The sequence below is a fragment of the Anabas testudineus genome, chromosome 24 (assembly GCF_900324465.2).
Source record: "Anabas testudineus chromosome 24, fAnaTes1.2, whole genome shotgun sequence".
Lineage (NCBI taxonomy): Eukaryota > Metazoa > Chordata > Actinopteri > Anabantiformes > Anabantidae > Anabas > Anabas testudineus.
Window position 1 is genome coordinate 8,035,423 of NC_046632.1, and position 24,748 is coordinate 8,060,170.

The following is a 24,748-nucleotide window of genomic DNA, read 5'->3' on the forward strand; positions in this document are numbered from 1 at the left end:
CTGTGTTGCAACACACAGTCAGTCTCTGCTGCTGTGACTACAGTTTGGTGTCAGCAGGGGTCATAAGTGCACCATTACAGTGTGTTACAGGAACACTCAGTGTGACAAAGAAAGCTTCTCCACAGTACTCTGGGAATATAAAGTATGCGTACATAATGAGAACATTTAACACTTTAATTACTCACTTTTAATATCAGTTATTGCTGATTTCATTTACTATTATCCTACTTTTGTTTATTTGATTTTTTGCAATTAAATTAACTTTTATATTGGTACATTTTAAAGAGAAAGCTTTAACTAATGAAATTCACAGTATTTCTACATTTGATACTTTAATTGTGATAATAATTTTAGATTAGCCTACTACTCAGTTGCAGTAGTTGGAGTTGTTCCTTTATATCTGCTGTAAAAATACTACTTTTAAGTATGGATTGCCTTCTTTTGCCAGTGATATAAACGTGTCTTTGTTGTCTTTTAAATGTTTTAAAGTCAGCAGCAGGCGAGAAGAAGTTCATTAAGGGAATTAGAACAGCGCGCGCGCCCATTGGCTCGCGCTGTTCTACTGGCTCCGCCTGGGAGCCGAGCGAGCGCGTGACCTCCAAGGAAACGGCGTCACTGTCCTCCGCGCTGCGCGTGCCGCTGTGCCCCGTGCGTCTCTATGGCAAGCCGTAAGGTATGGCAAGCCGTAAGGGCCATAAAACGCCACTTTATAGCACGATTTACCTCCTAAAACGCCGCTTTTTCCGGCATCTAACCTGTCATGACGCCGTTTATTGCGGCGTCATCAAATGTACCGCCGTCAAAAGCGGCGAAAAATCTATTATAAAAACGGCGCTTTTTACAGCGTAAAGGAAACGCCGTCCAAAGCGCTGCTTTAATGAAAACCGGAGCGGCGCATTCGACGTCACTTCCGGTCGCGTCGGACGCCGTCGAAAACGCCGCTCTACTATGGTATAATGATCTCCGCCCTCAGGTTTTCACAGCCTATCATTTAAAACTTGAGTGGCCCAATCACGGCTGAACCAGAACAGTCTCGCCCAAGTGAACACAGATATGCAAAGATAGAAAGTGATGCCAAGGCTGTGTCTCATCCTGTAAGCTGTCCATTACATATTATTAAATCTGTGTGAAGCCTGTTAGCAATTCACTCGCATGGTATTTGTCTTTCAGAAAGTCAAACTATATTTTTGCAATGAATGAAATGGCTAACGATATACTTTAAAAAAAATAAACAACCATTATTCACCGGGGGCATCTGCGTATGCCTGTGCTGGACTCTACATGATAAAAGCTTAAAATTACGTCCCGATGATTATTATTATTCTTACACATTCACTGTTCATGTACTGTTCTTTGCTTGTGTAGAGCTGCGTTGCGAGATGTCATGTCAATTGTAAAAAGGGCTATACAGATTAATTGTTTCTAAAGGAATAGTTCGACTCTACATAATAAAAGCTTAAAACTACGTCTGAATTCCATCTGCCTGTATAGCTCACCGGGAAGGGCGGAGCGCCGGGAACCCGATGGTAACGAGTTCGATTCCCAGTCGTTCCTTTTCAAATGTTGTTATTCACCATTTTACTTTTTGGTATAGGAATTGTGATAAAACATTTAATTACATTGTTTATCAATGAATATTGCTAATGTTAACTTTTATTGTACTCCTCATTTATATCTTTGCATCCTGTGCCATTTTAAATAATATCATGTTTATGTTCTTTTTCCTCAAACCTTCTATCTAACCCATGGTCAACTGGCAGCGTGTCGTTGGTGACTGCGCGATTCAACGGGTGTCGGTCATCACAGGACCATAAATTCCGTCTTCTAATTAACTGCTGATAGGGTTTTTACACATGACACTGGGTTTTTACACTCTTCTCCTACATAAGAAGACATGCATCACATTTGTATAGTTACATATGTATTGAAGTGACATACTAACTTAGACCCGGTATGCCAAAATAAAACATGTACCATACGGTCTCAACAAATTCACTCAGCTGTACAGCACTCTACAGACAAGAAAGAGTAATCAGTACGAAGTAAAAGCATTAAAGATGTTTATTGAATTGCTTGTAAAGAATAAAACATTTCAAAAGATATTGATATAGTTCCAAGTCTGTCAATTGTGAAACAACCTTTACAAACACCTGCTTTGATGTATTCCAAATTAAATGTTTGAAAGACTCATTGTCTCACTGTAACTCACTGTGTCCTAGACTCCAAGAAGGATATTAGGTCACATAGGGTTAATACGCCATGTTGTCCTCTGTTACCGCTAAGAGGGTCAAACTGTGCTCGAATCTGCTCCATTGTGGCATTGTCCAAGTTATGCTGGATAGCAGGCACAGTAACCCTCTCTGGCCAGTCTAGCGACATTGCTGATTCTCCAGTAGCAGAAGAAGTAGCAGCCTCAGTAGAGGCAAGTCCAGCATCCGTAGCAGCCACCAAAGCTGGAGTAGCAGGAGCAGTGCCAGGCGGAGCCACCAAGACTGGGTCGGCTGAAGCAGTGAGTGGACCAGCACCAGGAGCCCCAAAGATGTCTAGCATGGCAGTGGATTGTCTGCCTTGCTGTTCGAGACAGCCTCTGACAAACAATTGCAGTGGGGTCATAAGCCATGGTTGTTCCACTGCTTCATGAAGTCCGACAGATCTCTGTTTATCCTTGGTATGTAGATGTAGTGAAGAGCCCAGAGGTGCACTTCATTCTCAAGGTCAATGATGCCTTCATTTTCAAGATGGTGAAACAACCATTCTTTTACCCAGTAATAAAAACGAACTGTGAGGATGGCATGATGGAGTGGACCTGATTAAGTGGTCAGCCAGACAGACAGGTCAATGTAAGTAAGTATTATAAAAATTATGAGTCCAAATTACTTTGTTTACTGGTGGAGGGATTTGAGATGCTAGATAAACAAAAGGGAAGATTATGGGAGAAAGCTAGATGAGGCACTCGGGTAGTTACACTGTTGTTCATAGAGGTGTACACTTGCATTGAGGACAAAGTGCATGGTTTGTTTAAACACTATTCCTAGATGCCCAGAAATTCCAAAATACCGCTACGATTAAACATGATGGTACACAACAATTGTTTATTTATGAATATTAATTATAATAGGAAGTTGAACTTGATTACAACAATCAAGTTGTAAGTATACAAATGTGATGCATGTCTTCTTATGTAGGAGAAGAGTGTAAAACCCAGTGTCATGTGTAAAAACCCTATCAGCAGTTAATTAGAAGACGGAATTATGGTCCTGTGATGACCGACACCCGTTGAATCGCGCAGTCACCAACGACACGCTGCCAGTTGACCATGGGTTAGATAGAAGGTTTGAGGAAAAAGAACATAAACATGATATTATTTAAAATGGCACAGGATGCAAAGATATAAATGAGGAGTACAATAAAAGTTAACATTAGCAATATTCATTGATAAACAATGTAATTAAATGTTTTATCACAATTCCTATACCAAAAAGTAAAATGGTGAATAACAACATTTGAAAAGGAACGACTGGGAATCGAACTCGTTACCATCGGGTTCCCGGCGCTCCGCCCTTCCCGGTGAGCTATACAGGCAGATGGAATTCAGACGTAGTTTTAAGCTTTTATTATGTAGAGTCGAACTATTCCTTTAGAAACAATTAATCTGTATAGCCCTTTTTACAATTGACATGACATCTCGCAACGCAGCTCTACACAAGCAAAGAACAGTACATGAACAGTGAATGTGTAAGAATAATAATAATCATCGGGACGTAATTTTAAGCTTTTATCATGTAGAGTCCAGCACAGGCATACGCAGATGCCCCCGGTGAATAATGGTTGTTTATTTTTTTTAAAGTATATCGTTAGCCATTTCATTCATTGCAAAAATATAGTTTGACTTTCTGAAAGACAAATACCATGCGAGTGAATTGCTAACAGGCTTCACACAGATTTAATAATATGTAATGGACAGCTTACAGGATGAGACACAGCCTTGGCATCACTTTCTATCTTTGCATATCTGTGTTCACTTGGGCGAGACTGTTCTGGTTCAGCCGTGATTGGGCCACTCAAGTTTTAAATGATAGGCTGTGAAAACCTGAGGGCGGAGATCATTATACCATAGTAGAGCGGCGTTTTCGACGGCGTCCGACGCGACCGGAAGTGACGTCGAATGCGCCGCTCCGGTTTTCATTAAAGCAGCGCTTTGGACGGCGTTTCCTTTACGCTGTAAAAAGCGCCGTTTTTATAATAGATTTTTCGCCGCTTTTGACGGCGGTACATTTGATGACGCCGCAATAAACGGCGTCATGACAGGTTAGATGCCGGAAAAAAGCGGCGTTTTAGGAGGTAAATCGTGCTATAAAGTGGCGTTTTATGGCCCTTACGGCTTGCCATACGTCTCGTCTCTGGAGGGTGTACCTGGAAAAACAGCGATGGAAACCCGGCAGCAGGGTGAGTCGGAGCCGCTGGCACCAACACAACACTGCTGTTTAGTTGTTCGCTCCAACTTTGGTGTTGTAACATTTTAGCGGTGCGCTGCTCGGTCGGTGGTTTGTTTGTTTGTTTGTTTGTTTGTTTGTTGTTGACACCGAGCTGGTCGTCAGTGAAGGCGGCGCACGTCACTGTTCACACGCTGGAGTCAGAAGCAGGTGAAGTTTCAGAAGACAGCGGGTTTGTGATACTGTTTACTCAGGACAACAGGGAAACTTCAGTCCAAGTTAACTGGTGTTTGTTTTGTTTTGTTTGTTTTGTAAATGATGCAGTGAGTTTGTGGGGTATTTATGTTCGCCACAGGTTTCTCTTTGCATTCTCAGTCAAGAGCCGAGTGAACCAGCCAGTACAAATAAACAGTGTCCTTAATGTTGCCTGCTAAATCCCCACTCTCCTGTTTTCTCCGGTTGTGATGTTCATCTCTCTTGGATGTGGGATAAAGGCAGCTAACTGCATTCCCATTTCTAGTTCATATCTGCAGGCAGCATGGCCCCCAGTCCAGCTTGAGTTGGTTTTGCAGCCTTATGACCATGCCCAGGCTTTTGATTTAGCATGACCACATGACCACTGGGCCAAATAGGAAACTTGTGACCAAAGGTATTCCACCCCAGACAAATAGAAGGCGAGAGAACACAGACAAAGTGTGTTAAAATGTATATTCATCAGGCGTTTTTTTCAGAAAAAACAAAGCCAAACTTACAGCCTTTGAAATTATTCTAATGTAAAGTTCGTACCCCTTCACTCATTGTTTTCACACTGTGATCTGTGCCCTTCTCTTCCTTGTAAAACACTTGACTGGCGAGTTTTACTACAACTTAAACAGTGGAACCAGGGGGAAGTGAGCATTTTTGAAACAATGTCCTTAAACTGGTCGACTTCCTCCTGCAGTGCTGAAGTATGGAGTAATGAGATTTCATCAGCTAACCAAGAATTTAGATTGCTCAATCACATTGGATGTTTTTGCCTACTCGTTAATTACATTTACAAAAGATCTCATTGTTAGCCAGCACTCATTTTAGATTGCAGTCGGGTACATCCTGTCTGAAGAGCTCAGATGTGTTCTGATCTGTGCCATGAAGGGTCAAAAGTGAGGCATCCTGTTCCTGTCCAAATGCACTATGATTATGATAAAGTTGTGTGGGTGTGCATGTATATAACCAGTTTTCTTGTCCCCTCTTGCCCTGCTGCCTTGCTCTGCTGCAGAGTTGTACTCTAGCGTTCTGAGTGAAGGAGTGGTGGACTGGGGCAGCATGGGTCCTGGAGAGGAATGGGTTCATTCAAGCGCACACAACAGAGAGCAGGGTAAGACTCATCCCTCCCAGCTGAAACATAAATCCACACTGAATCGCACAACGCAGAAAATCACTGCTGCACGCTGTTGTCACATCAGAGGAAGCAACAACAAAGCTGGTGTGCGAGTGTATGTGCGCGCATGTTTGTTTTTTCTTTTACACATACAGTGAAATCAATAATTGGTGTGCGACCAGATTAATGGTTGAAAATTTCAGATCAGCTCGTTTTTGCTTCCTTAAGTTATTCAGTGTTGATTTAAGTAGTAATAAACAAGGGAGAGGGTGAGTGGGATCTCTGTGAATACAGTGAAAACAAAGCAAAAGGCTGAGCTCCCTTTAAAAATATGATAGAAACTGAATTTAGTTTGGCAATTCCAGCACGTTATTTATATATATATATGCCTATATGTTAAAATCGTATGTGATTTCTAAATACAAAAGAAATTTGTTGTTCCACTTCTTGACTTAAGTCAGTGTCTGAGTGAGGCTGACATTGAGTAGATCAAGATCAGTAACTGTGTGAATTTACATGTGGAGATCCATTAAAGCTGTGCTATTCAAAATTTTGTATCAGCAATGCAAAAACATGCAAAAATATGTTACACCCAACAGAGAACTATCTAGCCTCTGTTCCGTTAGCATCAGCAATTCAATGCAGTATCCTGTTAGTCATGTCTTTCGTTATTCTTTAGAAAAATTATAAAAAAAGCATACTCCATTCTCCATTTCCACATTCTAAGATAAAACCATTAACAGTCCAGGCTAAAAAGGAATAAAACTACAAGTGGGGTAGGATGGGTACTTATGTCACTATTACATGGTTTTGTCCATATCTTTAAAACTCATCATTATTCTCTTCTAAAGTCAATATTTTATCTGCTGAAATATATTGGAGCTGATGTTTCACTTCACTTCACTTCAGCTCTCTATTTAAGCTTTTCTGTTTGGGATGCTCTCGTTGTTCTCGTGGCTCTTATCAGCTCTATGCACTTTTGGTGTTTTGTCTAAGACTTGAAAATGTGTCTAAATGTTGCTTAGGTTTGAAGCAGGAACAGTTTTACACCTCTGGTGAGGAATCAGTTAAGATGAACTCATACGGAGACGACTTGGCTCCAGCGATTCAAATTGGGGAAAACGTGGCAGAGTGGGGCAAAACTTCACCACCAGGGGAGGATCAGTGGGGTCAGACATCAGAGTCTCACTCTGACAACTGGGTCATGTCCACCACTTGGGACATGCAGCTACACTGCACAGGTGAAGCCAGGTGTAGGCTAGAGCCTGTAGAATAGTCATTCCTAATGTTGGTTGAATATTTACCCATCATCATAATTGACCTCTGTGGGAGTCTACAGCCACCACCTCAGTCATAGCTCCCACTGAAGTCAGTGTGACTTGTGAGAGCTAGAAAGCAGTTATAAAAACAACCTGGTCCAAGCACATTTCCTCAGGACCCAGACTTATTTTAAATCTTCTTTTGAAACTCAAGCTGATTTCACCTGGTGAACCATGACGTTGTACCAGCAAGCTGTCAACACTTGTTCAGCAGTTCATCATAGTAGTGATGACAGTTCTACATATAACACTGACATATTGTATTTTAAGACTGACCACCATGTTATCTGCTCACACACTGTGCCTTTTGTTTCTATAACAAACTGTAATACATGTGACTCTCATAGACTCATGTAACACACATACACAGCCTGTTCTAAGCTGTGAATTGTAAAAATGCCTTTATGTCACATCACATCATGTGCATTTTCCTACACTTATCATTTATCTTTATGTTTACCAAGCACTGTGTTAGCAAAAAGGACTTTTAGGATTCTTCTTTAGCTAAAAGGAAACCTAATTGCAACATGCTAAATATGCTAAAAAGTGTAGCACCAGTATGGTCTCTCTTTAATACCCCTTCAAATGACTTAAATCACAAGTAGTAAAAGGCTCATACTTGAAACTATTATTATTTATGTTGTGGAAGAGTTTCTAGCATCTTGTATCTATTTCTTGAGTGCATTTTAGTGTCTTGCATTTGTTAATTAATGCTGTTGGTAATGTTGACAGTGACGTCCTTTAGTTAACACGGAACTTATAGTGGCTGAAAATACTAAAATTTATATTTTTGCCAACCCTCGATTTTAAGGTTGCAAAAAGACTTCATGCACTTATCCAGATATGAAAAGCCACAGGGGTTTTAAAGAAATCTGATTGTCCTGCTGCTTTGTGACTTAGGCAGAAATAGCTCCCTACAATAGAAAAGCCTTACTTTTACTGGTGCATGCTGTTCTTACGTTTAATGTGAATTGTGTGTGTTTTTGCTTCATGTGCTACTGCTGTGCCCCTTTTAACCTTAGACTTTAAAGCACTGAAATGTTAACAGAGTTGTGTAAGAGTAGTACTATGCAACAGCAGTGGACAACATATCTAGTAGTGTATCAGTCTTAACTAACCTGAATTTGTGTCTTATAATGCGGCCACATGAAGAGAGAGGATACCTCACAGCAGGTATAGTAAATACATTTCATTTCCATTTTCCATAGTCAAAACTGTGTTTGTCAGCTTACACGAAAGGCTTGACATTATGACCTATATTTGCATTTCTCATGTTGTGTTTGCACAGTTGTTGTGTGGCTACTTGTCTGCCCTGTCTGATTTGCCTTCTATGCTTCTCTGTTCTGTTTTGTCCTGCAGCAAGACAGGGCCTCAGAAAAATGGTCGCAATGTATAAACCTCTTGTTATCACTTTGTTTTCAGACAGTTCTCAGTGTTGGCTGTTCCTGTTATTTTTGTCTTTTACTGGCTCTCTGTTTGGTCAGTATGTCTGAGACACAGTGCCTGTGTCTAGATTTCTAAGACACCGCTATGGTCGGTTCAATGTATTTCTGCTGCCTCATATAAGAGTCGATGCCAGTCAGCTGGCTGTGTCACATTGCCTTAATGTTGCTTTCATAGATAGGCTTAAATTTAATTTTTTTTTTTTTCTCAATAATGGTTTTTTCAAGTTCTGATATAGTTCGGGATTGGCATCTAAACTACTGTGTGTGGCAGTGTAATTAGAGAACTAGCGCTGTCACCAGAGGTAAACAGTAAGTACAGTGTGCAAGTAGTATAATAATGTGTTTCAGTTAAAGGCTAAAAGAGACAGTATCTTCTAAAGACTGTTTTCAAAATCTTTGAATGGACATTTTTTATAAAAAAAATATTTTGCAGTCTTTTGTCTGTATTTATTTAACACTTTTGCAATTTTTATTTTGTTTGGACAGACTAGATCTGGCGCCAGTGATTTTTGGGTCAGTCTCCACAAGCTGCACAGTATCTTTAAATTCCCTTTATCCCGCTTTATTTATACAGTAAAGCAACTCCAGTCAGAAAAGCATCTTTTTGGTTTGTGTGCAGCAGCCTGTAGTGTCAGTCAGTAGAGTTTAAGAAAGGTAATCCACATCAGTTAATCCAGATTAGAGGCACACATTACGTAACTGTCAGACAGAGACACGGAGAGGCGTAAACAGAGACAGTCAGAGTGCAGCTCACAAACCAAATAATAAATTGGGTAAGTATGTACACTCAACAAAAGCATTAAAGTCAGAGAAATAAAACGGGAGAAGTCGGCATCTTATTTTCAACTACGTCACAGCATCGCCGTAAATAGAAACATTACGTGCATGTGGCAGACTTTTTACTGTAAATTATCTCAGTTCTCCTTCACGTTTTATAGTCAGATTCATTAGCATTTTAGCATGTGTGAATATTTTCATACAGGTTTTCTGGACTCTGAGCCACTGAGAGAGGCTGATGAAGATTTGGCATCAGAAGTCAACCTAAACAACACCGTTATGACAGAGGAGGAGAGAGAAGAGATCCAGCAAGAACTGACTAAAGTACGTTCACACATGAATTACGCTCACTTGGATGACAGAGCAAAAAGTTGCTGTTAGTAGGGAGCCTATAAAAGGACAAGTAAAGTAGCTCTTTGTCTTTCTGTGTCTGTGTGTGTCCAGCTGGAAGAGGAGATCAATACACTGAAGCAGGTTTTGTTGTCCAAAGAGAAACAGCACGCGGAACTCAGGCAGAAACTGGGCATTACTCCTCTGGACGAGCTGAGAAACAACTTCAGCAAAGGCTGGCACGACATGCAGAGCTCCACAGCGTACGTTTGTGTGTGTGTGTGTGGGCGTGTGTGAAACAGAGAAAGCGTATAAAACAACTGGAAGCTAAAGAAAATAATTGCAAGTACGAGAGCAAAGTAGAAGCAACGGCACATGACAGAAGGGCTTTACTGTTTGTTTCCAGCATAGATGCCCTTTACAGGACACACTCAAAGAAAGAAAGTAAACACTAAAACAAAGAGAAGCCAGGACAGCTTGTACATAAACCTCCTCCAAACCGAGTGTCTTTTGGACACAGATATATCAGAAAACCCAATTAAAAAGACATAATCCTCTGCTGCAAGCAGCATAGCATGTCTGTGATTTATTATCACTGTTTAAACATGATAAATCCGATTTGAAAACATATTAAATAGTGCCAAAGGCTGTAGTTGACCTCACCACACAGTGAGCTGTACATGTCCTCTCTGGTCTGTACATAATAATGATAAAAATGTATTATCTTGACTTTCAAATGTTAATGACCTACTTAGTGAAAAGCCACGACAAAGTTGATTCAGTTTCCATTTGCTAACCAACCCGAGAAACACTTCACGTTTTAAATGATACATTTAAAAGAAACTATTCATATGCTAAAAGGAAAAAGTTCAAAATTAGAAAATTTCAAATCAGTTAATTTTGATATGCAATGTTTCATAATGGTAGTAAGTTTCAAAATGTGCCTTTTTTTTAGTGTGTAGAGAAATAATCCAATGTCTGTTAGGTGGTCACCTCTGAGCCGGTACATATTAGAGACAGAAAAGCAAGGGGATAGTCTCAAGAGGCGTTACCGCTTATCCAGTTACACTTGGATCTAAAGATCATTTTACACACTCTGTCTCCATCCTCATCTATAATGAAGCAGTGTGACCACAGCGGTGTGAGACGCTAGAGAGGCTGATTAAAGCCGCAATTCATGTTTGAAATAAAAATCACCGGAAGTTTAACAGTTGAGTCCTGAAAACATGAAATCACCTCAGTGTGAACTACTTTACAGTGTTTCTCTGATGTGTTTATCAGCTACAAGAAGACATCAGAGACACTGTCCACAGCAGGACAGAAAACCACAGCAGCTATCAGCACCCTCGGCAACGCCATCACCAGGAAGATTGGAGACATGAGGTACACAATATCGCTCATTTTATCACAGAGTGGCTGCTCCCTTATCAACCTCTGTAGTCTGTCTGTGTTGATTTATAACCTTTCATGCAAGGAGGGCAGACCACAGCATTCACCTGAAGTTTTCCTGTTGTCGGACAGGACAAAACAAACACAAAAGCTGATCCAAGTAATGTTGTTTTATGCAGTAACAGCTAAAGAAGATCAACAATACCCAACCTCTTCTGCCCCTCACTCATCACTAACTTCACAAACAGACATTTGAAATGGTACTCTCCTCGTCAGTATCTAGGAAAGCAGACTTTTGACTCACACCAGATTCAGTTCAGAGGAAGTTGAGATTATGTAAGCACACATTAAGCTGCTTTCTGAGGGAGCTAAAGGGCCGGAGGCATTTTTTCAGTCTGCCTGTGTTGCTCTGTTTGACACACAGAAAGTAAAAACAAAGTGTGAGGGTGTCTGAGAGAAAGTGTGTGTGTGTGTGTGTGTGTGTGTGTGCCACTATTGTTCTAATAAGTAGAGCATTTCTGTGTATGTTTACTAGAGAAAGCCTGGTAATGTGTGACTGTGTGGTTTCATGAACATGTCACCATGTTTCTTGATTTAAGCACAAAGTGATCAAAGAACTCAGTGTTACTTCTGTGATGCTAATAAAATTATGATTCATGGTTTTAAAATGAAATTGAATCAAGGCAGTGATTAATTGAGAGCATCATGTTAGCACAGTGCTCCTGTGTGAAGTGTAGAAACCTAACATTATGTGTGTAAAGAAGTAAGTCTGTAACCATTATGTCTTAATTTTACAAAATCTGTACATTAATTACCAAATCAAAGGTTGTACCTTAAAAAGTGTTAAAAACAGATCTCCACACGTGTGTTGACAGTGGGTGATTGCAAAAGCAATGAAAGAGAATGGTAATTCTCAGTAAACAGAGTATACTGGGAGTATACTGATAACTAGGATTGTAGTTTTTTTACTTCTCAGTAAACTACGCTTTACTTTGTCTTTTGAGATATGGATTACTAAAAGATTTTTAAGAAGCTTTGTGTTTGGTGTATTCCAGCATGGCTGGTCTAGAGTTACTGCTCCCTCTGAGGTATGTCACTGTGGTTTGTGGCTCATGGTGTGCATAGACTTGGCTTGTATGCCGATAGGTTAAGCATGTTTGCATATTTGCAGTGGATATGTTTGAGGTGTGTTTTTGTTTGTAATTCTGTCCTAAAACGCTTCAAAGTGTTTTTTTCCAGGGATATATCAGATCACAAACTACTTACAGTGGCAAGCATTAATTGCATTGTTGTCATAAAACATTATCTGACCATCATTTACGTCAAGAGTCTTAACAGATACGATGTGCCTAAATAATGCCAATTCTGATCTTTTATATATTCAATGAAAACAACCATAAAAACCTCATAGTGGTAGTGGAATAATGACCTTAAGAAAGCTCAGAATGATTATTTTTTTTAATTATATATATATATATATATATATATATATATATACTCTGTATATATATATACTCTGTATATACTCTGTATATACTGTATGACACTACTGTATGCAAAGGTCTTGTCACATAAAACCAACCGTAAGCTGTACTTCTGTACTTTAAAATCACTCAATCATTTGAACAGGAGTTTTGTACTACTGCTAAGTCACTATTACATCACCAACTAACTCTATTGACTATGTGTGAACTTAACAGTGACTGAGGGTGTTTTTTATATATTTGTCGTGTTTAACTTTGATGGAACATGTTCATTTCTGTTCCCACATCTCATCTGTGTACACATGTGATAAAGTGTAAATCATTACTTATTAGGTTCCCCATGTGTACACACACACCCAGTCTACTTCCTCTAACTGAACAGATATTATATGGGTTTCTGTTTCCATATTTATTTGAATAAACTATTTCCTTGTGGTTACCTGAACATAAATGTGCCAGCATCTTAAATTGTTTTCCATCATCCTCCATGCTTCCCAAGGTCCAACTCTATCGGGTAAGAGTTACACACTCATTATGTCACATTAGTTGTTCCCAGTTCAGGAGTTTTAACTGATAACACTCCTCGGTACAGCAGGGACTCCAACAGTCAGCTGAGTGCTGTTGCTGGACTCTGTCTGCTCAGAGTTGGATCTAATTGATTTTGGTCTCTGAAAAACCTAATTAAATTGCTTCAATAAATCATGCATGTGAGATGTTATGACCTTTCTGGACTTCTGTAGTCACAGGAAAGTGCTGGAGCTAAACAAATACAGGCTGAGACTCACCAGACTTGTTAATTATTTCCAGAACAGACCGATGAAGATTAGTGAAATTAATCGTGATATCACACCATACAGTTGATGTAGAAGTCTTTACCTGCTCCTTTTTCAAAGAACCTCCCTGCAGAACTAGAGCATATGCATAAGCTTTCTCTAGCAGACTCTGTGGACTGTTTGAGCTCTGTTTGTGTCACCTGTGCTAATCATTAACTCCTCTCCCACCACGCTCTCTGGGGACAGTTACTCTATCAGACACTCTGTGAGCATGCCCACCATGAGGTAACCGTTCTGTGCTTATGTGTGCGAGAGATGTTGTCATTTGATATGGTTTTCAGTCTTTCTATTGCAGTTGATAATAACATAACATTATCATACTTATGATATATATATATATATATATATATATATATATTGCAGAAAGTCGTTTGCTTAATGTTTTAAAAATAGTAAACAATAATGCTTTTTTTCTTTTGTAGAAACTCCCAGAGCTTCAAGTCTTTTGAGGAGAAGGTTGAGAATACAGTGTCCACTATCAAGGTAAACTGTGTGTGTGTGTGTGTGTGATTAAGTGTTGTGAAATGGACCAAAATCCTTCATCGAACGCCACAGAGACACATATAAAGAAAGTGACAATTATAAAATGTCTGTGAAGCAGAGAGAACAAAAAACTATAATCTGTGTTTAATTACTAGCTTACAGTCTGACTCCTGCAGTCAGCCTGCTGGTTATTTATGTTCACAGTGGTCTTTTCAGCAGCAGTCTTGCCTCCTTTGTCTATAGTCGTCGTCTGATTTATGGGCCTACAGTGCGTAGGAAGAGGTCAGAACACTGTCCTTATTTGACCTGTCTCTGTAAGCGTCCTTGCTGTCTGTGTTTTTTTCCCCATGCCAGACCAAGGTTGGAGGTACAGGGACTGGAGGCAGCTTTGAAGAAGTCCTCTCCTCTGCAGCGAACGCCACTTCTCAGGACACGCCCACTAACAACTTGATGGACAGTCCAGAGCAGCCGTGTTAGAGCTGCATCTGCACCGTGAAGCTGGACTCAAACGAGGGACGGCTGTATTGCAGTCAAATATCTACTCACAGGTCTGAGTGAAATGTAACAGAATACTTTAATTTGATCACAGGTGTTAGGTTGCATTTGCAAACAATTCCTTATATGCGATGAAGTGTCCTCATACTGGAATTCCCTGTAACCCTAAATGCTTAGACATTGATAGAAAATTGACGAGGTCACATTTTAACCAGATTTATAGCTGATTCATCTCTCAAAATCAAATGTGACAGATTTAAATCAGCAAAGCAACTTCCCCAGTGGCCAGGAAACCTTGTTACAACACAGATGTTTAAACATGAAGTTAAAAGGGAGAGGCAGCTAAGTCTTAGTTTAAAAAGAAAAAAATACAAATAAAACAAAATGACATGAGAGAGGGAGCATGAGCAGAGACACAGGCACCTCCAGGAGACAGAAAGCACCAAACCACATTGTTTCTGTTCTGTATTTATTCTGTCAGGTTGGCTCGTGTATTTACCCTCTCACTACAAATGAAAACTCGAAGAGCGTATTAATGTTGTCTTTTTGTCTATTAATAGGAGATACGTGGAAAGAGTCATACTGGACAGTATGAAAACTCTGCATCACTGTGATTTATAACTTACCAGATTTGTAGGGTATTATTAAAAACATGTATTTGATAAAACCAATATATTTCTTGTTTCAAGTTTTACTAAAACACAAAGAATGTGTATGATATATAACCAAAAATATAGCTACACATACACAGTATAGTCAGTAGATATAGTCTCTGTTTTACACTAAGACCCGGGATCTTGATCTTTAGGATTTTAGGATCAATTAAAATATATATAATATTTGTGGGCTGGCAACATAAATGCACCCAGTCATTCAACTCCTTGGTAGTTCACTGTAATAAACATTTGCTGGGGCCTGTTTTAATGCTGGATCTTAATAATGGCACTAAAACAAACTAGTTGGTGCTAGTTGTACTTCATTTAGATATATAATGATGTACAATTTAGTTTTTCTCATTACTACTTTGAAAGTCTAAATATGAAAGTTAAAGAGATTCTGATCATTTGCTTTCAACAATAAATCTTGTGCTGGAAACAGAATTGTACAAGCTGTACTCTACAAACAAATTAGCTCCAAGACATCTTAGACTAAAGAAATTCACTGTGAATTTTTTGTACTGATGAATTAACTTTGACTCTGCAAAGAACTGGAAATAGTCCACATGGCAAAAAGATAAAAACATTCTGTCACAAGATAGAAACAAAATTTCTGTCATACACATACAAAATATATCATTAATAAAACAATAACTGGCATGACAGTAGCTGCTGCATACAGAAGCTGTAACGTGACACTGAAATCGAATATATGCCATTTTCACTGGGGATACACAGACTGATGTTTTTACTTCCTTTTGCAGAGCTAACCTGTTTAATGCTGAAGGGAAGTAACACATTAGTTTCTTCTTCTTCTGATACTGTGAAAAGGTTGGTGCCACAAAAAATAAATAAAAAAAATTTGTTTATCTTCTCGACTGCGGTCTACACCACAGTGTATCCTCTCCGTCAAAGTAACTTTCTGTTTTTGTGTTTTATTTTTCTTATACTGTCTTTTGTGTGTTAATGACTTATTTTCTTTGCTGTGGTGTGAGAAAATGTCCAGTATCTAGGATTTCATGCATTATTAAAATTCACGTCGACATTCAAAGTACTGAAGGCTCTTGTGTAGTAAGAAAAGGTGGTTGCTGTCTCCCTTATAAATAATGAGGTGATGCAGGTTTTGTCTTTGGAAAATGAATTACAGCTTATATTTGTGTTGTGCTCACAACACACATTGAACTCAGCCACAGTGAAGTTTCTGTAAAAGACATGACACCAAAGTACATTACTGTGACATTCAAATAAAATACTGTTGTGTTACACATATTCTTTTGTATTTTTACATTTAATTACATGCCATTAGAAATATGGCTGATGTATCAATACTAAAATCTAAATTAACTTCTAATCAATGTTTTTTTTTTTTTACAATAAACATTAAGAACCGTGTCAACATCTAATTGAAACATGACATAACCAAACATACAGTATTACATGTGGTCATGTGCAACTGAAACTTATCACTATATTTAAACATACGCAACCTATGAACTGTTTTACTGTACAGTCAAGTGGAAAGTGAAATGAATTGATGAAATGAAGAGTTCAGTATATCTGTCCCTCCACTAGGAAGGTGTTTGTGTGTGTTACAGTCAGGAGGTGTGTGACGTGCTCTGCGAGTTCCCAGAAGTCTTTGTTTCCTCAGTTTTAGTTGTTTGACTTCTTCTTTCCTCATTCAAAGAGCTGACCAGCTCGAGCACGTGTGGGTGGTGGAACCGCCCTAACAACATATAAAAAAAATTTAGTGAAATGCTTATATTGCTTGTTTCAGTCCTCAGCACAAAGGCAATGAGAACAATGTGAGTCATCAGGAAACAGTGAGATTGACGAAAGCCAAACAAACAAATTAGAGACTTACCATTGGTGGAATCAAAAAACTCCTGCAATCTTCCTGGTGCTCCCTCTAGTTCCTCATACTCATGGGCTTGAAGGATCATCTCCAGGAGGTCAAACTGCTTTACCAACCTGGCCTCTGGACTGCTCTGATTTTCATACTCCTACACAAAGGAAGAAACGTTTGTAGTGTACATGTTATTTGTGTAGCCGGGGTGGCTGTTTATTTCAATTATTTACCTCCCACAGTCCAAAAATCTCTTGTTTGAGTCCCTCCGGGAGTAGACCTGTTAGATGTCGCATTGCTTCCTAAAAGGAATTAGAAGAAATAACAAAAGCTAAACACAGCTACGGCTTGATTCTATCGTCATTCACTCCTCATAATGTGATGTTGTTTCACCAGAACATATACTGATGTTGCTCTCTTGCCTCTTCCCTCCTGTGTTTCTCTGCTTTACTGATGTTGTCTGACGGAGCGATATCTCCCACGATGCACTCTGCCATATCGTGAACCAAAGCCAGTTTTGTACATCTGCAGGCAGTGAGAGGTGAGAAAAATTATGAGCGTTACACAGTTTTTAATAAAAAAACTGGCTTTGCAACAAAACACACTCTACCTGTCCTTGTCCACTGTGGAGTCAGAGATGGTCAAGGACATCATGGCCATGCGGTACATGTGATCTGATACACTCTCTGGTTGCTTCACATTACTGTACACCCAGCCGGTTCGAGGGACCCTCTGCAGGCAACAACCACCACAACACACATGTCACTACTGTCATTATTTCTTATCACTCATTTCACCAGCTTAGTCAAACACTGTCTGCATCAGTATATTCAAACTTCATGAAATCATTGCTCTCATTCATCATCACTAGTAGGAAAACACTGTAAGGAAAAAGTCAAACTAAAAGCTTTGGGTCACATTTTTTTGTGAGCACCATGTCACCCTGTGCAGCAGTGTGGGCCACTGATGTGTTTTAATAGGTTCTGAACAACAATCAGGTCTATGGTAAATAACTTAGGAAGGTACAGTAAGAAGACACAACTTATTGTTTCTTTATGTTCCTATGGAATTTAAATAGAACAGAAGGAGGTTGAGGAGGGTTCTTACTTTCAGCTGTCCGATAAGTTTCATAAATTTCAACATATTGCTCATGCCGGCTGCTGTGTCTGTGGTGGCCGCCATTACTATCCGCCGACCCGGAAGCAGAACTGTAGCAGAGCAGTCGCTAGGTAACCATATAGGTAGCAGCCAGCAAGACAATACGACAATATAAAGTATTTTTCTTTGTATTTATATTATTCTGTCCTTTGACTAGATAAGCTAATGCGTATTGACATGACAAAACCTGTACTAAACTTGTATAAAAATTATAATTATCATATTTAAACCCAGTAGATGGCGGTACTGTTACAAGCTACGATGTCACCTGACCGGAAACCCACGAAAAAGATGCGTTTTACCGGAAGTAGCAGAAGCGGGAAATTAGAAACGTAAACAAACTTTTTGTTGTTGTGGGGTTTTATACCACACTAAACATTTGTCAGAATGCATATGAAGGCTTCCAATTTGAAATATACAATTAAAGCGAAAGCGAAGAGTAACATAAACATGAGACCGACATCAGAGGCGATGGTATGTATCTAACGTAAATCCAGACTTTTCGCTTTCTTTGAGGCTAATGCTAGCTAGCTAACGCTAACTGATCCATCAGCTGATTTAATAGCAGGTGAACGTGTCCCTCTTTTCTCAGACTGAACTGCTAACGCTGCTCTTCCTGAGCAGTCTGGCTGAGGAGGCCAAGACTAAAGCTTTTGAAGAAAAATCGGCAACGATCAGAGCTCAACATGTCAGAGCAGTTTCCAAGGTTAGTTGAAAGAGAGCTTTAAACATGAATTTTATTTCTGACCACACGTGTTGCTTAAAGGTTACTGACAGGTGCTATGACCGCACAAACAAACTGTAAACAAACCCTAGATTACATCGATATATACACTAAAAACGCATTTGTATGTATTGTTTTACCCTAATTACACACAAGTGGCCTCCGCCTACGACACCGACTAACTGATTAATTATTTTGGTTCCAGTAAATAATGTTAATTCAGCTAACGAACATTAATGCACATCCTAGCGCTTGTTTTGTTCATCAAACAGTGGAAAACCTAAACAAATATGTTTAACTATTATCAGAGAGTACTAAGAAACGCAGGGAATATTCATCAATATTCTTTGAGGTCTTAGGGAATGAATTGAGCACTTTTACTGAAACAGTTTAACAGTTTTCAAAATAGCTGTCTATTAAAGTAACATATTTTTTTGTCTAATTTGTTTTATTGGCATGTTCTGTAGAAAAATCTCACAAGAACTTATTTCTTTTTCTGAGAACTCTCTATATCATACTGACGGAAGCAACCCACGTAATGTTTTTTCCCTCTCTATTATGTGTAAGTGCTTAAAATTCTGCAAAGGTTGTAATAGATTGTTAAAAAGATTCTTATTTATCCAAGTGAAGCTAGTGAACAATGTCCATGTGCCATGACTCAACTTCCAGATTATTTTAAAATTGTAAAGTAACCTACTCTGCTCAGATATGTTTTGTCAGCATCCTTCCACGTAAATCTTTCACTGAGTCTAAGTCGCTGTATTAAAAGCTGTAATTGCCATGTTTTGCCATGTTTTTCTCTGACGCTAAAAGAACCTTGCCGCTCAGTACCTTCTAAATCCATTCATTAAGTGAACTTCTGCCAGATTTATTTTCACACAGCAATAACAAGGCAGAATGATGATAGAGTTTTTTCTTTCTTGTAGAAAGTGCTGAAAAAAGCAAGAGGATGACGACTGTGAAGATCATGATGAACCTTTGGATCCTATTTTGAATAACAGCTAAATTTTTTCCTGACATATACTTTTTTTTAATCCTCCTCTTGATTGAAGCAGATGTCCTGTATCTATTCTCCTGTTTGTTGTTTTGTTGTGTAATAAAGTCTTAGACCTAAAACAGAGAGCTTTTCTTGCTTGTGTGTGTTTTGTTTTTAAAGATACTGGGTGCGTGGATCGTTCAGGGTACATCCGATGACTGCGCCTCTGGTCTCGCTCTCTTATCATCAGTCATGCTCAGTGTCGGGAGATGCATGCTTCACAGTCTTTTTTTCACTGAGCGTGGGCTCGATCTCCTCCTAAATTCCTCACTTCTTCACGCTACATAGATTATTGACGTGCTGAGATCCTATCCTGCTCATTCCTCATCACTGCAGTGTTCTTCACAGCTAGATGTTTTCCTTTATTTGGTGTGTGAGCAGCGAAAAGGTCAAAGTTATATATGTTAATGTAGTATTGAATTGATTACATCTGTGACTAGCTTTCTTATTGTCTTGGCTCTCTACCGCTTTCCTTTATCATTTTCCAGTTTCCCACCTTGTTTTTGGCAGTGAAGACATTCCACAGCCTCCAGCGGTTATTTTGTTCAAGAATCTGATCTGGCACCCCAGTGAGCATAGCCATGTTTATGTTATCAGTAAGGTTGAGGGGGTTTGTTGAGCCCCGCCCTCATGAGTTTTGAACCCCCCTTTATAGAGTCTCAGGAGTCTCCATGCCTTGCTGTCTATTCCCTGATGCACATATAAACACGGCACAGCTCTCTAACTTCTATCTTTTCGAGTCTAAAGCTAAACGCTGCTTTAAATCTGTTGTTCCCTAGCCAGCAAGTTAGACCATCTAAGCTATGAATCCTCTGCGTGCAGATTGATGGATGATATCACTGTGCAGCAGCTGGCCTTGCATCCAGAGGCTCCTCTGAGGTGTTATTTTATCGCCGTCCTCCGTCCATTTTTGCTTTTGTTCTTGAGGGATTTGAGAAAAACACTCTCCTCTCACTATCAAAACAAAAGAGTAGCCTGGCCTTGCTGGGCTTCGTCTGTTCAGTGTGTGTATGTGTGTGTGTATCTGAGCACCTGTTGACAATTTAAGCAGCCAGCACAGCCGTGTCCAGCTACTCTTTGTCTCCCTGTCTTTTTATCCGTGTCTCCCTCACATAAATCAGCTCCAGTGTAAAATCACATGGCATGGCTCCTGCTTATTCCTTATTTGAAATTTTTCCAGACAAGCCAAGAAGTAAGAAAAGATGGCGGTCGGTTTTGGCAGAGATCTTATTGTGAATTTCGGTCTTTCTTAATAAGAAGCACATTGTTTCACAGGTTCCAAGTGTGTCACTGCACAAGTAGCATTGTATCGGCCTAAATCAGCGTAGACAACACATTTAGAAATGAGTACAAACCATATCACCACATTTGGCTCTTTAAATCGGGGAAGTTTTGATTATATAAGAATGGACCAAAGCACAGACCCATGAACTGCAGAACAAAACCCATTCCAGGAAAAGCCCTGTGCAATGAGGGAAACACAAACTGTTTTGGAGCACTGGCAGAAGAAGCACAGAGTTCCCAAAACAGCCGATAATACGCACAGGGATGTCAGACAACAAATCCCTAACGGGCCTGGAACTTTCATCACCTTCCAGAGTTTCTGTGGGAATCACAAATCCTTTTTGACACCTCCAGTTCTCTAGTTTTGTTTTCTCTTCGAGAAGCGCTTGGATCGCCCTGTATTTATGGCTTTTACCCGTGTCTTAATAGAAAACATGCAGTGGCCAATAGTGGCTTTAGTCAAACTAAATTAAAAAAGAATGGGGCCATCGGAATTACAGCTTTTCTAAAGTGTGCATGTGTTTTTTTTTTGTAGGTTTTTTTCTTTTTTTTTTTTAAAGCTTATCCATCGTTGTAACTTCATCCAGGCGGTGTGAGAGAACTTAGGAAATCTGGTGTTGATGAAGAAATGCTTCAAAAATATAGTCACGCTTTTTTTTTTTTTTTTTAATATTTTGTTTTCATAGTCACACACACACACACACGCTCTATGAGCCAATTATTCAAAGCTGTACTCAGTGTGCAGAAACAGTTGCCATGACAGCTTGTAGCAGGTTTACTACTCACTTGCTATTTTTTTTTTTTTGCTGCATTGTTCCTTTTAGTGGATGACCTTGAAAAACAATATAGTTGAAATTAAACTTTTAGCAGTGAAATTCTTGCCTGTTTTTTAAATCAATGTACATATTTCTTCTTGACAGTCGAAGTTGAATCTACAATATGCAACCTTTCGTGTTCTTCTACATGTTTTAACCCATCTGAGATACTTAACTTTGAAGAAGAATTAATTTCTAAAAGTATCTTAACATAGGGAGGTTCAGCCTCCTTTGTAAAGTATCTTTATGTAAATCTACTACTGGCTCATTGGACAAGGATTGTGCACATTTCCACATCACATTTAGTCAAGCTGCTCACCAGGTGTTGGCTTCCATTCGTGGTGTCACAAAGTTATTTGCCTAGTTTTAGTATCATTCTGTCTAATAAGTGAAGATTATGGTTTTAAGTTGTAATATCGTGCAGAAAATAGCTCTATTATCACACACTGTGGGCTGTGGTTTAGCAAGAGACAGTGATGATGTGATAATGAATCAGGAGGAGGGTCAAGAAATGAGGGTAACACAGGGGGAGGAGGGTGGGAGTCTGTGAGAGTGTGTGTGTGTGTGTGTATGCTCTAACTTTACATTAGAGCTGTGTTGCGACTATCATAGGATGGTTTCGATCCCAGGGAATGGAACATTTCTGCACTTGACTGCTGACTTCCCGGAGTCTGAACGTTTTATTTATTTGAATGAGTTTTTGAGAGAAATTGAGATTTCTTTTTTGTACGATTTTTTTGTACATGGGGGGGATTTGAGATGTGATGCAAGGCCACTTCTCGCAGACTGGATGCCTGACGTACTGTAGGTGAAGAAAAATGTGGATACCATTGTTGATTTGGACTCTGCACTTCATGAATTTTACAAAAGGCCCAGACAACGCGAAGATTCTGCGATTCAGACGTAAGTATTGGAGCAGATTTTGTCATTTTCACCTCTTCACAGCTACGATTAGATAAAGCACTTATTTTTCACAACAGTAGACAAACACGACATATGGAGACAATACTTCCAGTGAACAATGTGGTCATAGGTTTCCACTGGTTTCACTCACTTGCACACCACACATTTCAAAGCTTGGCTCTGTTGCTTGGCTCTGTTCTCGTAAAAGCAATTTCCCTGTAAAATGTTATCATGTAAATTCAGCACAGAGGATTTCGTTGCACAAGCACAGGAAGAATAGAAAACCTGTGGTCTGGTCTCCTTTCCACATGCACACAATTCATACCCCTGTTTGCCTCAAACCCATGACAGGTAGCTCTTCAGTGAGTAGACTCTGTGCGACGGGTTGTGAAACTTGCTCTGCCCTGAATGGTTGTCTGTCCTGCAAACCTCGCCTCTTCTTCCATCTGGAGCTGGATGGGATGAAGCAGAGGGGCACCTGCCTGTCCTCCTGTCCCCGGGGTCACTATGGCACACGCTCGCCACGCATCAACACCTGTACAAGTAGGCCCCAGTAAACACATGTGGGAGTGGTGGAATGATGGTTAAAAGCGTGTGTGATAACACTCAACAATATGGTACTGTAGATGGTTTTACAGCTGACAAGTTTTGACATTTTGCCCCCAGAGAAATAAACAAAGAATAACATCTAAAGGTGTCCTGACACTGTAGGGTGCAAAGACGACTGCGCTTTCTGCTTCAGTGAAAATTTCTGCACCCGCTGTCATCCCGGGCACTTCCTGTTTCGAGGCAAATGCGAAAGCAGCTGTCCAAATGGGCTGACTCCTAACACAGCACTGGGAGAATGCACAGGTGAGATGCACTGTTTGATATTACGGTCAAAGTTATCGCCAAGATGAACTTTTTCCCATGATGTCAGGAAGCTGCAACACTTTGAAAGATCTCTGTCCCTCTGTGTCAGACTGTCCTGTAGGCTGTGAGGTCTGTGTGAGCAAGAATGTGTGTGTGAGGTGTAGAGCAGATCTATACTTTCTCCACAGTCAGTGCCACCGTGCCTGCCCAAGTGGATTTGAGCCTGATGCACAGCTCAAGCAATGTAACCCCCAAGGTGAGAGACATTCGCCTTCTCTAATGTCCACCAGCATGCATAGTGTGCACTGGAATTAATGTTTTCAGTTTGTATACATTTTCCTCTTCATTTCATGTCTTCAATGCATGTCTCTTAGTGCACTGTGAGGTGGGGGAATGGACAGATTGGAGTGCGTGCATTTGGAAAAAGACTGTTCGGGAATACAGGAGGGGAGAAGAGACGCGTACCCGACAAATCCTGCAGACTCCAAGTGTGAGCAGTGACCACTGCCCACATGTGTCAGAGTTCAGGAAGTGTGTGATGAAAAAGGGCCCAAGGTTGCCATGAGCTGAAACGGGGCTCCTCCTTAAACCACATATTAATACTGCATACTGATACTCAACTTACGAGCCAATTCTACATTGGCTTGTAATTTTAAATTAAAATCATTATAAAAAATATTATATTCTGTAAAGATGTCCCGGTAAAACTTTATTAATCTAAAACAAAACCGATGTTTCTATGTTATCTGAGAGAAATGAATAAAATGTATGCATGAAGATGAAGAAAATCTTTTTGTGTACTAAAAGCTTCAGCAGCCTTCATTTTATTCAGAGGACTTTTCATGTGAACATTACACATATGCTGTACTGATCCCAGCTGCGTCCTGGATTTACATACTGATCACAATAGTTGACTGTGGCTCACTCCAATTTACTGAGTGCTTGAAGTTCTTGCAATAGAGTTTATTCACAACAAATGTTTTGGTCCCTAGCCTTTCATGTGAAAAGGTCTTTGTCACAGAAGAAAAAAACTCAGGTGTAAATAATAAAATGAATAATTGCATTTAGCTGAAAGGCTTTCAGGATCCTGGTGTCGTGGATTATTTATCCACTGTCACACTATTATCACCAT

The 24,748-nt window shown here is 39.7% G+C and overlaps 4 protein-coding genes across 9 annotated transcripts; 3 read left to right on the top strand and 1 right to left on the bottom strand.

Moving 5' to 3' along the window:
* The first annotated feature begins 606 nt into the window (after positions 1–606).
* tpd52l1 (tpd52 like 1) lies at positions 607–16,266 on the top strand. Of its 5 annotated transcripts, XM_026341459.1 has the most exons (10): positions 635–651; positions 4,391–4,446; positions 5,689–5,787; positions 6,816–7,031; positions 8,262–8,282; positions 9,537–9,655; positions 9,776–9,924; positions 10,943–11,044; positions 13,790–13,850; positions 14,205–16,266. In XM_026341459.1, the coding sequence occupies exons 2-10, from the start codon at positions 4,428–4,430 to the stop codon at positions 14,325–14,327; spliced, it is 909 nt and encodes a 302-aa protein (XP_026197244.1). In that variant the 5' UTR covers positions 635–651; positions 4,391–4,427; the 3' UTR covers positions 14,328–16,266. The 5 variants fall into 5 exon arrangements, with proteins under 5 accessions (XP_026197243.1, XP_026197242.1, XP_026197244.1 ...); XM_026341458.1 differs by lacking the exon at positions 6,816–7,031 and having other exon boundaries at positions 607–651; XM_026341457.1 differs by lacking the exons at positions 5,689–5,787; positions 6,816–7,031; positions 8,262–8,282 and having other exon boundaries at positions 629–651.
* A 142-nt stretch (positions 16,267–16,408) lies between these two features.
* hddc2 (HD domain containing 2) lies at positions 16,409–18,164 on the bottom strand. Its single transcript, XM_026341460.1, has 6 exons — positions 17,952–18,164; positions 17,455–17,576; positions 17,267–17,369; positions 17,078–17,146; positions 16,863–17,001; positions 16,409–16,724 (listed from the first exon to the last, which is right to left on the bottom strand). The coding sequence occupies exons 1-6, from the start codon at positions 18,024–18,026 to the stop codon at positions 16,597–16,599; spliced, it is 636 nt and encodes a 211-aa protein (XP_026197245.1). The 5' UTR covers positions 18,027–18,164; the 3' UTR covers positions 16,409–16,596.
* A 91-nt stretch (positions 18,165–18,255) lies between these two features.
* Positions 18,256–19,848, top strand: cenpw (centromere protein W). The gene is made up of 3 exons (XM_026341462.2): positions 18,256–18,476; positions 18,595–18,708; positions 19,653–19,848. The coding sequence occupies exons 1-3, from the start codon at positions 18,390–18,392 to the stop codon at positions 19,677–19,679; spliced, it is 228 nt and encodes a 75-aa protein (XP_026197247.1). The 5' UTR covers positions 18,256–18,389; the 3' UTR covers positions 19,680–19,848.
* Positions 19,849–22,446: 2,598 nt separating this feature from the next.
* LOC113149363 (R-spondin-3-like) lies at positions 22,447–24,386 on the top strand. Of its 2 annotated transcripts, none has more exons than XM_026341453.1 (5): positions 22,447–22,764; positions 23,116–23,307; positions 23,476–23,616; positions 23,726–23,872; positions 23,991–24,386. In XM_026341453.1, the coding sequence occupies exons 1-5, from the start codon at positions 22,680–22,682 to the stop codon at positions 24,179–24,181; spliced, it is 756 nt and encodes a 251-aa protein (XP_026197238.1). In that variant the 5' UTR covers positions 22,447–22,679; the 3' UTR covers positions 24,182–24,386. The 2 variants fall into 2 exon arrangements, with proteins under 2 accessions (XP_026197238.1, XP_026197239.1); XM_026341454.1 differs by having other exon boundaries at positions 23,805–23,872; positions 23,991–24,196.
* The last annotated feature ends 362 nt before the right edge of the window (positions 24,387–24,748 follow it).